This window comes from Giraffa tippelskirchi, chromosome 8 (genome assembly GCF_054371585.1).
Source record: "Giraffa tippelskirchi isolate mGirTip1 chromosome 8, T2T-mGirTip1v1.2.pri, whole genome shotgun sequence".
NCBI classification, from domain to species: domain Eukaryota; kingdom Metazoa; phylum Chordata; class Mammalia; order Artiodactyla; family Giraffidae; genus Giraffa; species Giraffa tippelskirchi.
The window spans coordinates 127,936,473-127,953,064 of record NC_137282.1 but is presented as its reverse complement, the minus strand read 5'-3'; the positions used below and the strand labels follow the sequence as shown (position 1 = coordinate 127,953,064).

Genomic DNA, 16,592 nt, shown 5'->3' with positions numbered 1-16,592 from the left:
AAGTCTTCTCTGACGTTTGTAGGCTGTTGCTGTTAGAATAAAACAAGAAAAATAAGAACAAGGCGAAAAGGAGGAATAACAACAGATCATTATCAGTTCCCAAAGGACCAAAGGGCTCAAGATGGGGCTTCGAGGTGAGGCAGTGCTTCAGCATGGGCCTTGAAGGTCCATACTGAAGAAATGACAGAATTGAAGGGATGGGAGCTGGCTTCCTCAAACAGCGCAAAGTGGTCCCTAAAAGGCTGATGGACACAAATGACGATGCGGTAAAAAAAAAAAAAATAGCGTCTCTCGCGCTGTAAAGCGGCTTTGGGTAAGTAAGGAAAGGGATAGCTCCACCCCTGGGCGGGCCATCGTTCCTTCCGGACCAATCCAGGTACTCTCTCCCCACCGCCCTCTACGCTGAGGCCACAAAGAGATGTTGCCCCTCATAAACATGGCCGCACCAGGTTGGCCACGCCCCTCAGCTAGACGGCGACCGCCAGTAGTCCCGCCTCCCGCCACCTCGGCAGCCAATGAGGGAGAAGCACGAGGCTTTGCACATGCGTGGCGCCACCAGTGGGCGCGTCCAATAATGACTCCGGGAACCCGTCGAGTAACATGACTAAAAAGAAGCGGGAGAATCTGGGCGTCGCTTTAGAGGTGAGGGGAGAAACGGGGGCTACAGCACTTCGTGAACTTCTCCCCGCGGCGGGTAGTGGGTCGGCCCGGCTACTGGTTGGAGGAGGGGGTGAGGAGAAGAAATGAGGGCGACGTGGGTTTGGGAGAGGGACGCGAGGGTGAGAGACGGCCCGCTGGGAGAATCGAAGGTTGCAGAGCCCGAGGGGTCACGAGAGGTGGGAACAGAAGGTGAGGGGACTTCCAGAGGGGAAGAGACTCGCGGATAAGGGGAGCCCCAAAGAGGGCGCGGCACGGAAATTAGGCCCTGAGGGGAAACGTTTAAGTGAAAGGGGGAACCCAAAAGGGGCGGGTACTCGGAATTGAGGGGGATCCCCAAGGGGTAGAAATCTGCAGATGAGGGGACCCCCGAAGGTGAAGGATCCCTTACTGTTTAATATATTACTGGTGGCTTAGCTGTCCCCTGAGATGGGGAATTTTTCTTCTGGGGTGCTGAAGCATGGAGCTTGAAAACTACTTTGTGGGAATCTGCAGAGGATTCTGGAATGGTGGTGTTCACAAAGAGCTTACAAATAACTACATACGGAAGGGAAAGAAAATTGATGCCTATTGAGCAATTGCTATTTGTTACTTCATTTGCATTCCTGGTTAATCCTCACCACAAGCCTGTGAGATTTTTACAGATGAGGAAACTGAAGTTTCAAGTAGAGCCCCAGTGGAAATGGTTGAAGTGCCCAAAATCAAGCACAGGTGATTTGCCTTCTGCTGCATCTTGTTTCTTCCGTTTTATGGTACCCTTAGATCACCCTCCCAGTGGTTGCAGGAAAAGTACTGGGTGCTTGTCTTCTTGAACTTACTCCCAGTTCAGTGGTTCTCAGTCTTAAGAATGCATGAAGGATCATTTGTCTTGTTAAAAATGGGGAGTTGAATTCTCCCCCATCCCGGTAATTCAGTAGGACTTGGGTGTGTGTTCTTAACAAAGAATCTGTATTTTTAACAAGCTACACCCATGCTTAATGCAGGAGGTTTTAGTACCACTGCTTGAGAAATATTGGCCTACTTGGTAGGGAACAAGGTTGGTGAAAATGTGAATCTTCTTATATTGGGATGGCCGAAAATTTTGTTCAAGTTTTTCTGTAAGATGTTGTGGAAAAACACAAACAAACTTTGGGGAGACTGGGTTCAATCCCTGAGTCGGGAAGATCCACTGGAGAAGGAAATGATGACTCACTTCAGTATTCTTGCCTAGGGAATTCCACGGACAGAGGAGCCTGGCGGGATACAGTCCATGGGGTCGCAAAGTGTCAGACACAACTGAGCAAGTAACACACAATAAAATCGAATATAGATGCTGAAGTGAGATGGCACTCTGAAATGGGAAGAGCCTAGACTTTGCTGCTGTAACAGAGAAATCCCAAAATTCGAGGTTTTGTTTGTTTGTTTATAAAGGATCAGATAGTAAATGTTTTCGGCTTTATGGGCCATATGGTCTCCATTGCAACTATAGTTGACCCTCATTGTTCACAGATTACGTATTTGTGCATTTGTCTGCTTGCTAAAATGTGCTTGTAACCCCCAAATCAATACTTGAAATGCTTTTGTAGTAACCAAACTGACTCAAAGCATTGAGATTTGATTCACCTGAGGCACACATGTCCGATTACGGTCAAACAAGGCAATAGTGTGTCTTTATTTTTAAACTCTTCAGTGTGCTATGAACAAGTGTCCTTTTTCTGGTTTATTTAGTGCCAAGTTTCTTGCATTTGTGTGCTTTTTGTTGGTGATTTTGCAGTTTAAAATGGCCCTCAAGTGTAGGGCTGAAGTGCTGTGTAGTCTTCCAAAGTGCAAGGCTGAGACATGCCTTATGGAGAAAATGTGTGTGTTAGATTAGCTTTCTCAGGCATAGTTATAGCGCTGTTGGATGTGAGTTCAATGTTAATTAATCAACAATATATATTAAATAAGGTCTCTTTAGACACAAACACACAGGGTTTTGTATTGATCAGCTGATAAAAATGTTGTGACCAGAGGCTCTCTGGAACCTAACCTGGTTCAGTATTGGCTAATTTTTTGTTGGCGACTTTATAGAACATAACTACCAAAATAATGAGACTCAGCTATACTCAAAAAAAACAAACAACTGAACACAAAAGCAGCCATAGGCAGTATGTAAACTAATGAGTGTTCCGATAAAACTTTACTTACAAAAACAAGTCATACACCCAATAAAACTTATTTACAGAAACAAGTCATGGACCGTATTTGACCCACAGGCCATTGTTTGCCAACTCCTGGTCTAGGGTACCAAGACAGTAGTGGTTCTAACATATTCCTTCGGTCTTGTGGTTCTGCTGTCTCCCAGGGCCTTGTTGTCACCTCATGAAGTGTTCACTGACGGGAAAGATAGAGTGGAGGAAGTACACTCAGTGTCTTAAGAATACTGGGCCCAAAGTGCCCTCTTCGCATTGGCAAAGATTGCAGCTAAGATGCAAGGCCTGTAAGGGACGGCTCGTAAATACATTCATCACCTAGGAGACCATGTGCCCCGCTAGGGCTCCATTGCTGTTTAAGAAGGTGTAGGTGTATTTTACAGGACAGCCTGAGTCTCCTCAGCAGACTTCATCTTACCTCACAGGGTAGTTTTGAGGATTAAATGAGAGAGTATTTGTAAAGTAGCACGTGTGACACAGAGTGGATAATCAATAAACAAGGCTTTCTTATCGGTAGCCATCCTTCCATTGTAACCAAGTTTGGACTTTATAGTTTCCTCATTGGTAACATGAAGGACTTGACCATCACCAGGGGTTGCAAACTCGGTGACGGTGGTCCACATATAGATCATAGATGCTCATAGATGTCTTTTGTTTGTCTAACATGGGTTTTATTTATTTATTAGAGATGATACCTTTCCTTTTTTAATATTTATTTTTATTTACTTTCTTTGTTTTGGCTGCTTACTTGTGACAGCTGGGATCTTACTTTGGGTCTTTCTTTCGACAAGTGGATTTTTTGTTTTTTTTAGTTGCAGCCTGTGGGATCTAGTTCCCTGACCAAGGATGGAACCTGGGCCCCCTGCATTGGGAGCATGGAGTCTTAGCCACTGGACCACCAGGGAAGTCCCTGATGCGAGTTTTAAAAGTGTTTTGAATATGGTGATGTGCCTGCTTTCCTAGTGCCTTATACCAATCAGTTTTGCTCGTTTTTTATTAACCTGTCAATGTCAATATAAGTGTTTACACTGGTCATCTTGATGACTAGGTTACTTTCGTTTGGATATTCTAAGGTTTGCGCTCTGCAACTGTGTGCGTGAGAAAAAACTTGGCTTCTGGCTGTCTCCTCACCATGCTCTTCCTTTGCCCCCTGCAGATCTGAGTATTGAATGTGCACTGGTGTTCAGGAGCAGCAGATATTGTCCTGTTATTAAAAGTCGTGTGCTCCGAGCCAATGAAGTAGTGATTTAATCAAAAATGTTTGTTAATCTGACGAGTGCAGTAAAACCCCCACAAGTGAGTGATTTCAGCACCTGCAAACAGTCTCCACTTGCTGTAATGAAGCAATTACTGAGCAGGCAGCACTCCCCCTGAGGGCTAGCTTGGACCAGCTGGACTGGGCAGTCACCTCCCAGAACACCAAGGCATCTCTCACCCTCCCCCACTTGTGGCTCCTTTCAAAGCCTTTTTATCCAACTCATTTGCCACCTTGTGAGATCTCAGATTTGGGGAAAAACTGGCTACCGAGTTTTATTCTGAATAACAAGAGAGAATTAGAATTCAGATGAGAAATCACCAGCTCTGGTACTGATTTTCAAACTGTGTAGGAGGAGGGAAAGATTATATTTCCATCTAAACTGATGGAAGTATTCTGGCTGAGGAAAAGGTTGCATTTCAGTCTCAGTGGATAGGATTTTGGCTCACGTAAAACCTGTTTGTTTCTTAATTTCTGATAGTAATGACCTGTTATTTGGTCGTTGTACTTTCCTGCCACAGCTGGACCATTCACCTTGGTGTCTTTAAATGTTTCAACAGTCTTAAGTTAACAGATGTGCAGTGTCTTGGCTGACATTTAGAGAGTTGGATCTGGTGCCCAGTACAGAAGTCTATCAGTTTGGAAAACTTTTAAGCTACAAGTTACAGAAAACTGACCTCAGTGACCTAAAAAAACAAGAATACACTTTTTTCCCCCCATCACAATAAATTTGGAGGGAGGTAGCTACTGACTTTGGTTCAAAAGGTCAGCTATGTCAGGGCTGGTGTTTCTGCATTTTCTTAGCTGTTTCCTCTATTCACAAGATAGCTGCCACAGCTGCAATCATCATATTCAACTTTAAGTCAGGGAAGAAAAGAAAAAGGAACTGTAACACTTTGTCCTTTTTATCAGTGAGGCATAAGCTCTCTTGGGAATCTCCCAGCTGACTTCTGGATCATCTCATTGCTTAGAACTGGAACATGACCACTTCTGGCCACATAGAGGCTGGAAAAATATCTTTAAACTTTTCTAACTTCGTTGGTGGCATGCAAAGGAGGAGGGGTTGGGAATCAATGTTGTGTTGACCAACTAACAGTATCTGCTAGAGGGAATAAAAGTGAGTGGTAGTCACTTAAAATTCACTGGAATTCTTATCAGAAAAAGAGGCCAGCATCAGTGATGGTGAAAGACAGGTGGTAGGATGAGAGGAAAAATTGACCAAGGCAGGATGAGCACCAGGAGGAGAGGAGCCTGGACATTTGGGTTTGTGTAATGTCAGCCGCCGCTGTGAACTCCCTGAGGGTAGTGAGAGACCACAGCACCAAGTGTGGATGAAGACGGTCTCGATTCTGGAACAGGCTGTGTACAAGGCTGATGGGAACCTACCAAATTTCTAAGACAAAGGTTAGAAGCAGCCTAGTGGGCCATCAATAAATATTTACTAAATTGGCCTTGAGAGGCTAGAGGAGGCATTGAACCCTCACCTCTGACTTCTGGGCCCAGTTGAGTGGTTCATCAGTCAGAGGTCAGGAGGCCACAGTGGAGCAGGCAGCTGGATACCTTGCTGGCTGCCGCCCAGCCAGGGGCTGGGAGAAAGGCTTGAGGCCTGTGGACACAGTTCAAGGGCGACTGACCATTAAATAAGCCTCACCTGCTGCCAGGCACAAGCGACAGGTCACCATTGGGCAGGTGATTTCTCTTGGGCAGCCTGTGTCTGGCTCCACTCCACTTGACGGGGGTCAGGAGACTAAAACCTCATTACCTAACGCGGCTGGATGTCCGCATGTGTGGAGTGGCTGTTTGCCAGCATCTTAATTAATGAATTCATAAGGCACGGGGTGGATGCCAATTCTTAAAAAGGGCTCTGAGCCTTTCAGCGATGAAGAAGCTTTTGCTAATTTATCAAAAACTATATATTGGGGGAAAGAAGAGAAAACAAAGCTCAGATGGTATTCTGGCCCAGACTGACATGGCTCTGCTTGTGAGCTCTCAAAGGCCAGAGGGTCTCAGAAGGCTTCAGAGCTCGCAAGGGCTTCAGCCGGGCCCCCAAGTTCCTGACCTGGGGCAGAGAATGACTCTCCAGAGAAATGACAAGCCCCTTAGCTCTCTGCTTTTCCTGAAAATTGTTCATTGATTAAAAAACTGGGTGGGTTTGCTGTTATCTGCCCAGCCTAGGAGAGAAACTTCTGATGATTTGGGAGCCGTGGTAGAGGTTTTTGTTTTCTACCCTCAGAAAACAAAAGAGCCTCCTACACAGAAAAACATCCCTTAAGGAGTATCAGGGTAATCCGTCCTCTGGGGTTTGAGGCTGATCACCTGGAAAATCAGGGCCTGTGACCCCCATGTGACTTGGCTGTGTGGCCTCAAGGCCCCAGATGGGAAGCCAGAGACCATCTGGGCTGGCGGGCTGGCTTCTTTACCTATCATAATAAACGTCCTGGGGCTTCCCTGACGTGTGAGAATGAGTGGATTTCCAGAAATCCAGTTCCCTGACTGCTGGGGCTGGAGATGAAACAGTTGACCCCACTCTTTGGGCTGTGGGTTGTTAACAAGTAAGAAGAAAGTCTATGGGGAAAGAAGAGGTTTTCAGGCCCAACTAGCCCACCTTTTTCCTTCTCAGACACATATTTGTTCTGTGCGCCTTGTCAGGGTGCTTTGGCAGCATAGGTCATTTGGGGGAGGGTGCCTCAGATGTCTGAAGCTCAGAGTTGGAAGGTAATAATTGCCTTCAGTGTGAGGACACGCTGGGCTCCCATCTCACTGTCTCCAGGCAAACAGATTTCAGTCAGGTTCTTCCCTCACAGCGAGTATCTGTTATGTGGACAGAAACCAAGCAAAGCCCTTGTACAAGATTATTCAGAGCAGAGAATCTGTTAAAGCCAGATCAACAAGCTTAGATGGGCTTCAACAGGGATGTGTAATGATTTTGTTCCACAGAACCCTTCTTTGTCATGAATGTTTTCATGAGGGATTTTGCTGAAAGAGCTTGAAGTGGTGGAAAGAGCATGAGCTCTGAAGCAGAAAAACACCGATTCAGACCCCAATTCTGCCACTTCCCAGTGCTGTGACCTAGATCGGTTTGCATAAACGTGTGGGAGTTTGCTCCTCTGTTAAAAGGGGAAGGTCCCTTTCTTGCAGAGTTGATGCAGACATTGGGGAGCATGCGGGAAGCTGCCCACAGACTGGCCCACGGTGAAAGTGGAGGTTTCGCCTAAGAGCTGCAAGTGGCCCCAGGCTGGTGGCTCACAGCGCTGATTCCCACCACCACTCCCTCAGGTACCGGCTGTGTGACCCTGGACAGGTTACTTCATCCCCGTGGCCCAGGTTTCCTCATCCGCACGATGTGGATACTGACACTTCTCACTGCCCAGGGTTATTGTGAGCGTCCTGTGAGGGAGCTGTGTGAGGCGTTTAGAGCAGTGCCTGCTACCCAAGTGTTGGCTCACAGAGCTGCTGGTATTGCTGTGGACCCTGGGCTTCCAGAGGCTGCTCTGACTGGCGCGCTGCCATCCAGACACGTGGAAGTCCATGATTTGAGTTGGGCTCAGGTCCCTCGACACCATGCTTGTTATTAGGTCTTGGTGCCCATGAAGGATCTGGCCAGGCGGGTGCAGGATATGCCCCGTGACCGCTGCTTGACCCCTTAACTCATTCTCAGCCCCTTGTCACTCATAGCCCAGAAGCTCCCAAGAGCAAGGCCAGCAAGACCAGAAACGACTTCCTAAACCGGAAAGCACAGTGACTTGCCTGGCAGCACCAAGCCCCAAAGGTGCCTCTGCCCTTTTCCAGAAGAAAGTCTGCCCTTTTCCAGAAGAAAGTCTGGCCCTAGACAGTGGCTCCTTAGGAAGTGGGTGGGGGCCACCTCCCGGGCTGTCAGGTTGCTTCTGGGAGTACCACTCAGCACCTTCAGTAGGAGAATCTTCAGTGGGACAGCCACAGCCTACAGCTCGTGCTTGGCAGACTTGGAAATGGCCCCCCGCGGGCTTGCCCTGACCAGGGTGCTGGTTGCTTATCCTTCCCTGCCCCCAAAAGGGCCGATTTTGGGGCTTCAGTACCAGGAGGCTCCACACTCCTGAAAAGATGCCCCCTGGGGATTCTGGGAGAATTTTACAGTTTCTCTTAACACAGTGGTTTTATAGCATATAGGACCCCAGGGAGACTTCCCTAAAGCTGTGAGAATAGGGTGTTATTCCCCAAGTCAGGCGGCAGAGGCGGTTTTGCTTAATACTGAACTGCCAGCAGGGTGCCCAAAGCTGCTTCTGACAGAGGGGCCCTGGCCCCGATGATGGCCAGCAGGAGCAGTGGCCCCACTTGGCTGGGGCCAGGGCTCTTCTGACGGTCAGTCGGCCATCAGAACTCTGAGATCTGCGGCAGGAAACACCCCCGTCTCTGGGAGAATCCTTGATCTTACAGTTCTCACTGAGCCTGCTGCTCTGCCCACTCTCCAAGCCATTGCCCAGCCTCCAATCAATCCCCCAGCCCGAGCTTGGGTAAGAAGGGCAGCAGTTCCCATTCTGACTGTGGAGGAATCCCTCATGGGCCTTTCTGGTTAAAATACTGAGTTGGCCAGAAAGTTCATTCAGATCTTTTCATAAGATGTTATAGAAAAACCTGAACAAACTTTTTGGCCAACACACTATAGACTCGGGCTCCCATCTCCAGGATCTCCCCCGGGGCCCTCAGCTCCCTCCTCCTTGAGAGATGCTCCCTCCCACATCCTACCGCATTATCCTTTCTCCCCCTCCCTCCTTCCCCACCACAGTCTCCATGGGCAAGTTTTAGCCACTGCTGGTCTTGGGTCAAGAGCATACTTTACTATCAGGACACGCTGCCTGTTCACCACCTGTTTCCCGGCCCCCTGAGCTGCTTGCACACAGGTTTACACAACACCTTGTGGGCGCTGGGCTCTGTGTGACGAACCAGAAGGCAAACAGTGGTATGGAGCTCACACCACTGCCTTACTGATTCCTCGGGCCCCTGTGCAGCCACGCTTCGCCTACTGACTTAGACACACTGTTCTTTTCCCCTGTATTAAAACGGACACTTGGTCTGAGTATAAATGTAATGCGTGGACACTTCTCTCATCCATATTACTGTCCACCAGGGGCACCCACTCTCTGCTCCCACACAGCCTGAATGAGTGCCTGTCTCAGTGCCTGCTGTAGCTGTTACTGTGCCTATGACAGTCACAGCCAGCAGTGCCGCCCCAGACCGCTCCAGGGAAGTCCCAGAACTGAACCAGTGGGGCAGCCACGCTCTTCCTGCCGAATGCCTTCTCTCTAGCCTGTTGGGCAGGAGTCCTGGGAGCCTCCCTGGCCTCCTGAGTGTTATCTTCCCTTCCCGTCACAGTTGGTCGGATCTCTGATGGAGCTTCTTTCTACCTGAAGTCCTGGGCTTTGCATTCCTGCTCCCAGTTTAGCTGAGCACCCGGCCCCAGAGAGCCGGGGCTTCAGGGAACCTGGGCGCCAGCTGCCAGCCGCCCCCCCTGCTGTTCCGCATCTTCTCAGATGCCCACTGGGGTTCAGACCACACGAGTCTGTTCTGCCCCTAGCCGCTGCTCTTGGCCTCTAGACCTCTGCTTCCACCAGGCCCAACCTTTACCACGTGGCACTGGCTCCAGACCACCCCGGGTGCATCCCAGGGCAGGGTCGTAAAGTTCCCAGCGTGCCGTGTCCCAAGCCAGCCAGGAGGCTGGTCTGGAGGCATCGCTGTGCTGACCCTCCGAGGGCAGGACGGCCGTGCCGGAGCCGTGGGGCTCCCCTCCCCGCTGCTGCCGGCCAGTGACCGATGGGGAGTTCGCACCATCGCACAGCCCCGTTTCTCGCCCCTCTTACTCTTGCCACAAATTAACTCAATTTTCTTTTTATTCCCTAAAGATCTAGTTGAAAACCATTCTCTAATAATGATAGCAAACACTTGTTAAACCGTCACTGTGTGTGTGAGGCACTGTTCTCATATTAATACCTTACATGTATTGCTTTGTATCATCTTCACAACTCTTGGAAATAGGAAACATCATTACCTTTGTTTTACACACGAGTAAACTGAGGCACAGAATTAAGGAAGTCACTGGGACACACAGCAAGTGACTGGCGAGCTAAGTCACCAGATGACAGCCCATACTCCCTATTACCACACTTCTCAGGAACTACAGCCTCAGGCCTCTGGGCACTTGGTCTTCCAACTGTTCACCCAGCTCTGACCCTTATGCTTCCAGAATCTTCTTGACATTTGTCTCCTTATCCTGGTCCTAACCCATGTTTTCTCCTCTGGTCCTGGCTGTCTTGTCCTCTGTTCCCTTCAGCCTCGTGGCAGAGAGGAGGCTGATCAAAGACTATAGATTTGTTTGGGGGAATCTGCAAAGTGTGTCACCTATGTGCTTGTCATTGTTGACTGAAAAACCAACTAGAGGCTTATTTTAGGTCTACTTCCTGGGTGCTCGCCCCTATTTCAGGTTCCATCTTGCTGGACTAGCTCTGCTCTGTGGCCATCACTCCCTGACCCCAGTCACAACTTAAAAGATGCATCTTGACCCTTCCTCCCTGCCTTATCGGCAGCCAGTAGGTCACCAGAATATTTATTTATTTGTGCCTGTGCTGGGTCTTCGTTGCAGTGAGTGAGGGCTACTCTTTGTTTCTATGTGCTGGCTTCTCGTTGCGGTGGCTTAGTTGCCCCACAGCACGTGGAATCTTCCCAGACCCCAGGGATCGAACCCATGTCCCCGCATTGGCAGACAGATTCTTAATCACTGGGCCACCAGGTTAGTCCCTAGGTCACTAGAACTTTTGCACCCATTATTATGGCTGCTTGAGAACCGGCTTCTGCTTCAGCAAATGCTGCAGGGTGTTGGACTGCGGGTGGGGCACCTTCTGAGGATGGGTCTGTGGCCTGCTGAAGAGCCTCCTGACAGTCCCAGACTGCCCTCCCTCTGCCCACCTCAGGCAGCTGGGTTTAAAGGAGAACTTGATGTTTAGAAGGGGATCAGAGAGAGCTGCAGCAGGATATAAATATTCATGGAGGGAGGCTAGAACTTGAGTCCCTAAAACCTTGATTTGTGTTAGTCTGTTTATGCTCATTAAAAAGTGGTAAGTGAAAGTGGGGTATTCATGGAACTGCAGATAAATTGGACTCGTTCAGATACAGGCCTCCAGCTGCCAGCTCCACAGGCCCTGCCTAGAGCGTGACAGCAGACTGGTGTGCCCACTTGTGGTTTGCTCACCTCAATTTAAAGATTTTGCTTAGCATGATGAGTTCCTGGCCCCTGGTAGCCTTGTACAGGTGTTCAGGGATGGAAAGCTCCAAAATTCCTCCGCAGAATGACATGCAAACCAGGGCTTGACCAAAGGGTGGCAGGGAGAAATCTCACCTAGCACTAATTGCATGGGGTGGTCCACAAAGTATATAATCTACGTGCGTGTACCACTGCTTCTCCTAGCTTCTTTCCGCTTCTGTGGGCATGAGAGGAGGGTTTCAGACCCTGGTGCTACATGAGGCCCATTCCTCCATGGCTACAAACACAGGGACTGCAGCAGGCCGGGCCTTGTAGTGGCCACAGAGAGGAGACAGATGGCCACCACGCCTTCTAGGGCTGGAGCTACGCAGTCAGCCTTCCTTAGAGGCCAGGCATCACACATGTAAGTGGAGTGGGTTGATCTAGGCTAGATGTGACCCTGGGGTGCAGATTTACATCATCTACCCAAGGGGCTCCTGGAGTTTGGCAAGATGAGGTTTGGACACCCACAGCTGGATGACATAATATGCGCTTGGCTTCATGAGAGAAGGATTGGCTAATCTGCCCAGGGAAGGAGGCAGTACCTCTCCAGCCAAGGGCCGCAGAAAAGGCCTCATGGAGGAGAGAGCGCATCAAGAATTAAGCTTTGTGTGGGACCCAGCACAGAATTTGGTGCCCTGATTTTGGTATCTGCACCAGGAAATGGAAACCACAGTCTTAGGGCCCGAGGGGCGGCTGTGTGTGTTGGGGGTGTTGCTATGAAGGGCAGGCCTCACGGTGGCCTGTCACCTGTTCCTCCTGGCTCCACTAACCTTCACATCAGGCTGTTTCTGTTCCCTGGGCCTGGCTCCCCGGCGCTGGTTTCTCTACAGCGCAGGTTCAGGACGACCTTTGGCCTTCCCAGGCACAGGCCCCATCTCCTGGCTAGGGCTGTTCCCAGGACAGCCCTCCCTTTGGTACCCATTAGCAGGAAATGACACAATTAACCAAGCAGTTAACTCAAAGCTCTGCAGTGGCTCCCTCCCACAGAGCCCTGCTTCCAGAGCTGGAGTTGGCAGCAGCTGGGGCTGCAGGGAAGGGGGTAGATGGTGTGTCATTTGGGCTGAGCATTGGGACCGGGAAGGGAAGAGGCTGACCCAGAAGGACCGGGGTGAGTGCGGGCCAGGAGGAGGGGCTGGCTGAAGGCCCAGTCTTCAAGGGCAACTCTGACACTCCCCAGAACACCAGGGATGCTGGGATTGGTCTGCACAGTCATTGATTTCCATCTGTACAGGGGCCACTCCAGAAAGGACTGGAGCAGAGAACTGGCTGAGACCCTTAAGGAGAGGGGCGTTCTACCCTGACTTCTCAGTAAAGTCTTTCCATTTGGGGGACCCATTCTCCCATTTGTGAAATCGAAGTGGTATTTGCCATCCCTCCCAGGGTTGTGGTAACAGTGAGTGAGGTCATACGGAAAATCAAGCATGAGCTGGACCCAGGGCCCTGTTCAGTCAGCTGCTGGGAGGGACATGGGGCCCTCTGAACTCCCACCCACTGCAGTCTAGGCTCCACCAGCAGGGCAGAGGCACAAGAAGAAGCAGGCCCAGACCCAAAGAGGTGTCCGATAAGACACCTGGAGACAGATGGACACAAATGAACTTTCAAAGCCAAATGTGTGACACCAGGACCTTGGATGATCCAGTCTAGTATTTCATAAAAAACATTTCCCCGTAGTTCAGATTGTTTTTCCAAGAACACATCTCTGAAACAATAATCAAAATAAATGGGAGAACTGCCACCTTTGGCATGTAGCCTTTCAGGAGCTTAGCTATTTTACCCACGTGTTACAGCTACCTTGATGCTGGTCAATGCATTTGCACAAAAACCAAGTCATAAACTTTTGATCTGTACTTTCAGTAATTTTTATTGACTCTCATGGGAGAATGTGTATTATTACAACTTGGGTTACTTGAAGTGTACCAGTGTGAAGAAAGGCCTCTGCTTTTTGGCTCCTAGATGTCTAATCATGCATGGAGTGCTTTGGAAAGGCAGAGGCTTTCCGTATCACCTCATTCATTCTAGGGTCTGCCTGTGTAGCAGAACCTGCCACATTCAGGTCTCTGGTTGCTCCTGCTGTGGGGCCCAACTGGGGCCTGTGCTGGAGACACAGCTGACTGAGGGGCTGCTCCTGTCTGCCCCATCCCATGCTTGGCCCAGTGGGTCAGGGCAGCTCGGAGACCCTGAGCAACGCTCACAGGTGTTTCCAGCCGGGCTCAGGCTGTACCACGTGGAGGTAGAGGACAGCAAAGCCTGGATTTGGGGTGCGGATGCTGTCCTAAGACTAGAGACTCCTTCCTCTTCATCCCAGGATCCCAGCTGTCTTGAAAACTGGAAGACTCTGCCACCCATCTCTACCTGCTGGGTGTGCTGTGTCTTTCAGATCGATGGGCTGGAGAAGAAGCTGTCACAATGTCGGAGAGACCTGGAGGTTGTGAACTCCAGGCTCTGTGGGGCGGAGCTGAGCTCAGAGGCCAGGTGATGCTCCTCCCCACGTCTTCCACCCCTTCGTGTCTGTCCCAGCCCCGACCCTCAGCTTCCATCCCTCCCTTCCCCCACCGCCAGAGACCTGTGCCCTTGTTCCTCTTGTCCACCCTGCCTTGGGGCCCCCGCTGCCCCTTAGGTGGGAAAGAGGCTCGAGCTATTTTGACCTCTCCCCCCGCCCACCCCCCCGCCCTCCAGGAGGTCTCTGGAAAAGGAGAAAAGCAGCCTGATGAACAAAGCCTCCAACTATGGTAAGAAAGCTCCTTCCCATTCCCAGCCCCCCTTCAGTCCCAGGGTCAGGAACGGGCAGACAGCCGGGGGGCCCACAAGGTGACGGGGTCAAGGGTGCACTTCAGGAGGGGCAGCCCTCGGGAGGCCGCAGGAGACCGGCAGCCTGGGAGAGGAGCAGGTTTGCTCTTCTGTTCCAGGAGACGGGAGAGGCCAGAGGGTCTCTTCTCCCCTGTGCGATGGAGGAGGTGGCTGTAGCCAGGTTGAGATCCCTCCCATTCCCCTGACTGGGGAGGCCTACTCTCCTGGCCCTCTCCTTGCAGACCTCCATTCCCTCCCAGGAAAACCTTGCAGTGGGAGCGATGGTAGTAGGGTCTTTGGGGTCCAGGATGGACAATGAACCTCCCACGTGGGTGCCGTGAAGGGCTGCTGTGGGTGGAGCAATGCTGCCACCTTCTGGGTGCTGGGCGCTGCGCCAGGAGGAGCCCACACCCAGCTCAGAGCTGGAGGGTGGCTCCTGCCCCCACCCCCCACCGCCCGCCACCGCCCTTCCCAGCGGCCTGGGAGGTGAAGGGTCTGCAGAGGCTCCTGGGCTCTGTTCTATTCACCCTGGGGGGCCAGACCTGGCCCAGTATCAGCCCTAGAATAGTCTATACGTCAGGAAACCTCCCGGAGGAATTTGAATCAACACTGTAAGCATAGTGTGCGTTACATGCCCCTGCCCGGGTCCTGTCTGGCCTGCCCATGGCTGGTTTGCACGTATCCCCACTCCCTCACACAGGGAGAAATGAGACATCAGTTTCCCCCTCAAAGCTAGCGGTTTTCACACAAAATTGTAGCATTTATCACTCAGTTTAGCCCTCAGAGTACCAGCCACCTGTGTGTCATGAATGGACACAGTGTGGCTGTAGAATAGCTGGGCTGGTGTCCTCCAGAGGCTGCCTGACCACCCTGTGAGCACAGACTGCCTCCTCTTAGCATCACTAGTTCCTGTTCAGCGGGGCATCCAGCAGAGGGCAGACAAGCGCTGGTTGTGTGGCCCTACCTTGTACCTACTCCCCAAGGAGGGCCCAGCTGCCCTCAGTCTGCTTGACCAGATGAGACACCCTGGAGGGAGGAGCACCACGGGGCCACTCAGGGACGAGCTGGAGGACTCTCCGGGGAGGCCATGCCACCATCTCACCCGGCTTTCAGGCGTAGCCTTTTTGGTGACTCCCACACATGCTGTCTTTGGCTGCATTTGGAGAGAAACAGTTGAGCAGCATTGGGGGTTGGGGCTTTTTTGGGCCCAGCACCTATAGCCAGAAGGTTGTGAGGATCTGGGCAGATCGAGGACACCTGTCCACCACCCTTTTTCCTCCCAGAGAAGGAGCTGAAGTTGCTTCGGCAGGAGAACCGCAAGAACATGCTGCTGTCTGTGGCCATCTTCCTCCTGCTGACCCTCATCTACGCCTACTGGGCCCTGTGAGGCTGCGATTTCTCTGGTCAGCCCTGGCTTCCTCTCAGCTCCGTGATCATAGCCAAGCAGGCCCTTCAAACCTCAAGAGGACCAAGGTACAAGGGTCGTTTCTCCCTGATCCAGACACTGGAGCAGGGCTTCCTGTTGGCCTGGCCCCTCTCGCCTCCCATTCCCGCTGTGGGGCTTGGGGCTCCAGAAGGACTTCTTGCTGGCTTAGCCCAGGGGAAAGGCAATAAAGAACCTGTGTGCCGAGGAAGTGTCATGACCTGATGGCAGTGGGGTGGCATTCAGGATTCAAGGGAGGAGAGGGGTTGTGAAGGTAAGCCCCCAACCCAGCTGGGGAATAAGGCAGTGACAAAGTGCCTGCTCAGGCGGAACCACGGTGGGAGCCAAGTCGAGGGCTTGGGCTGCTGGGGCTGAGGCCGACCTGGCACCTCTTGTCCCTGTGCCCTCCAAACGCGGTCTGGCATGCCAGTCGATGCCTGCCTGTGATCACAGCAGAATAAGCGCAGCCTGTGCACTGAACCCCGGGACTCGTGCTTGTGTGGTGGCCCCACTGGAGGGCAGAGTTAATCCATGGTCTTCAAGAGGCAGCAGGCCTGGTGAGGCGTGGCAGAGCCAGTGGGCAACCGGGGCCACGGTCATGACCAGACAGGCTCACGGTGAGTGGCCAGGAAACCTGGCAGGGTTTGCAGGAGGGGCGAACGCAGACCCCCACCCCCCACCCCCCGCCCCTGCTCACAGCCTCTCCTCCAGCACAGGCGCGGGAGGCTGGAGCAAGGCCGAGTGGGGCAAGCAGAAGGATGCAGGGGCTTGGGAGCCGAGATCACACCCATTAAGTCAGAAAAGCAGGGAAAGGCATTGCCCTGGGTGCTCAGGCCGTGGAACATGAAGGGAGGACCCAAGCAATGTGCAGGCAGAAGGCTCTAGGGGAGGACCTGCAGGGTGACCGGACCGATGGGGAAACGCACACCTAGAGCAGAGGGGGAGAGGCACCCGCGGCCTCCAGTGCAGGCGCAGAGAGGGGAGGCTGGCGGGTCCGTGGAGCCGTGGCTCCCTCCCCATCCAGTG

At 51.7% G+C, this 16,592-nt stretch overlaps 1 protein-coding gene across 1 annotated transcript; it reads left to right on the top strand.

Moving 5' to 3' along the window:
* Positions 1 to 570: 570 nt before the first annotated feature.
* CCDC167 (coiled-coil domain containing 167) lies at positions 571 to 15,773 on the top strand. The gene is made up of 4 exons (XM_081520573.1): positions 571 to 642; positions 13,734 to 13,828; positions 14,033 to 14,085; positions 15,427 to 15,773. The coding sequence occupies exons 1-4, from the start codon at positions 601 to 603 to the stop codon at positions 15,528 to 15,530; spliced, it is 294 nt and encodes a 97-aa protein (XP_081376699.1). The 5' UTR covers positions 571 to 600; the 3' UTR covers positions 15,531 to 15,773.
* The last annotated feature ends 819 nt before the right edge of the window (positions 15,774 to 16,592 follow it).

Coding starts and splice junctions, on each gene's coding strand:
- CCDC167 (XM_081520573.1), top strand. CDS start 601: ATGACTAAAAAGAAGCGGGAGAATCTGGGCGTCGCTTTAGAG. Junction 13,829..14,032: donor GAGCTGAGCTCAGAGGCCAG/GTGATGCTCCTC, acceptor CCCGCCCTCCAG/GAGGTCTCTGGAAAAGGAGA. Junction 14,086..15,426: donor GAACAAAGCCTCCAACTATG/GTAAGAAAGCTC, acceptor TTTTCCTCCCAG/AGAAGGAGCTGAAGTTGCTT.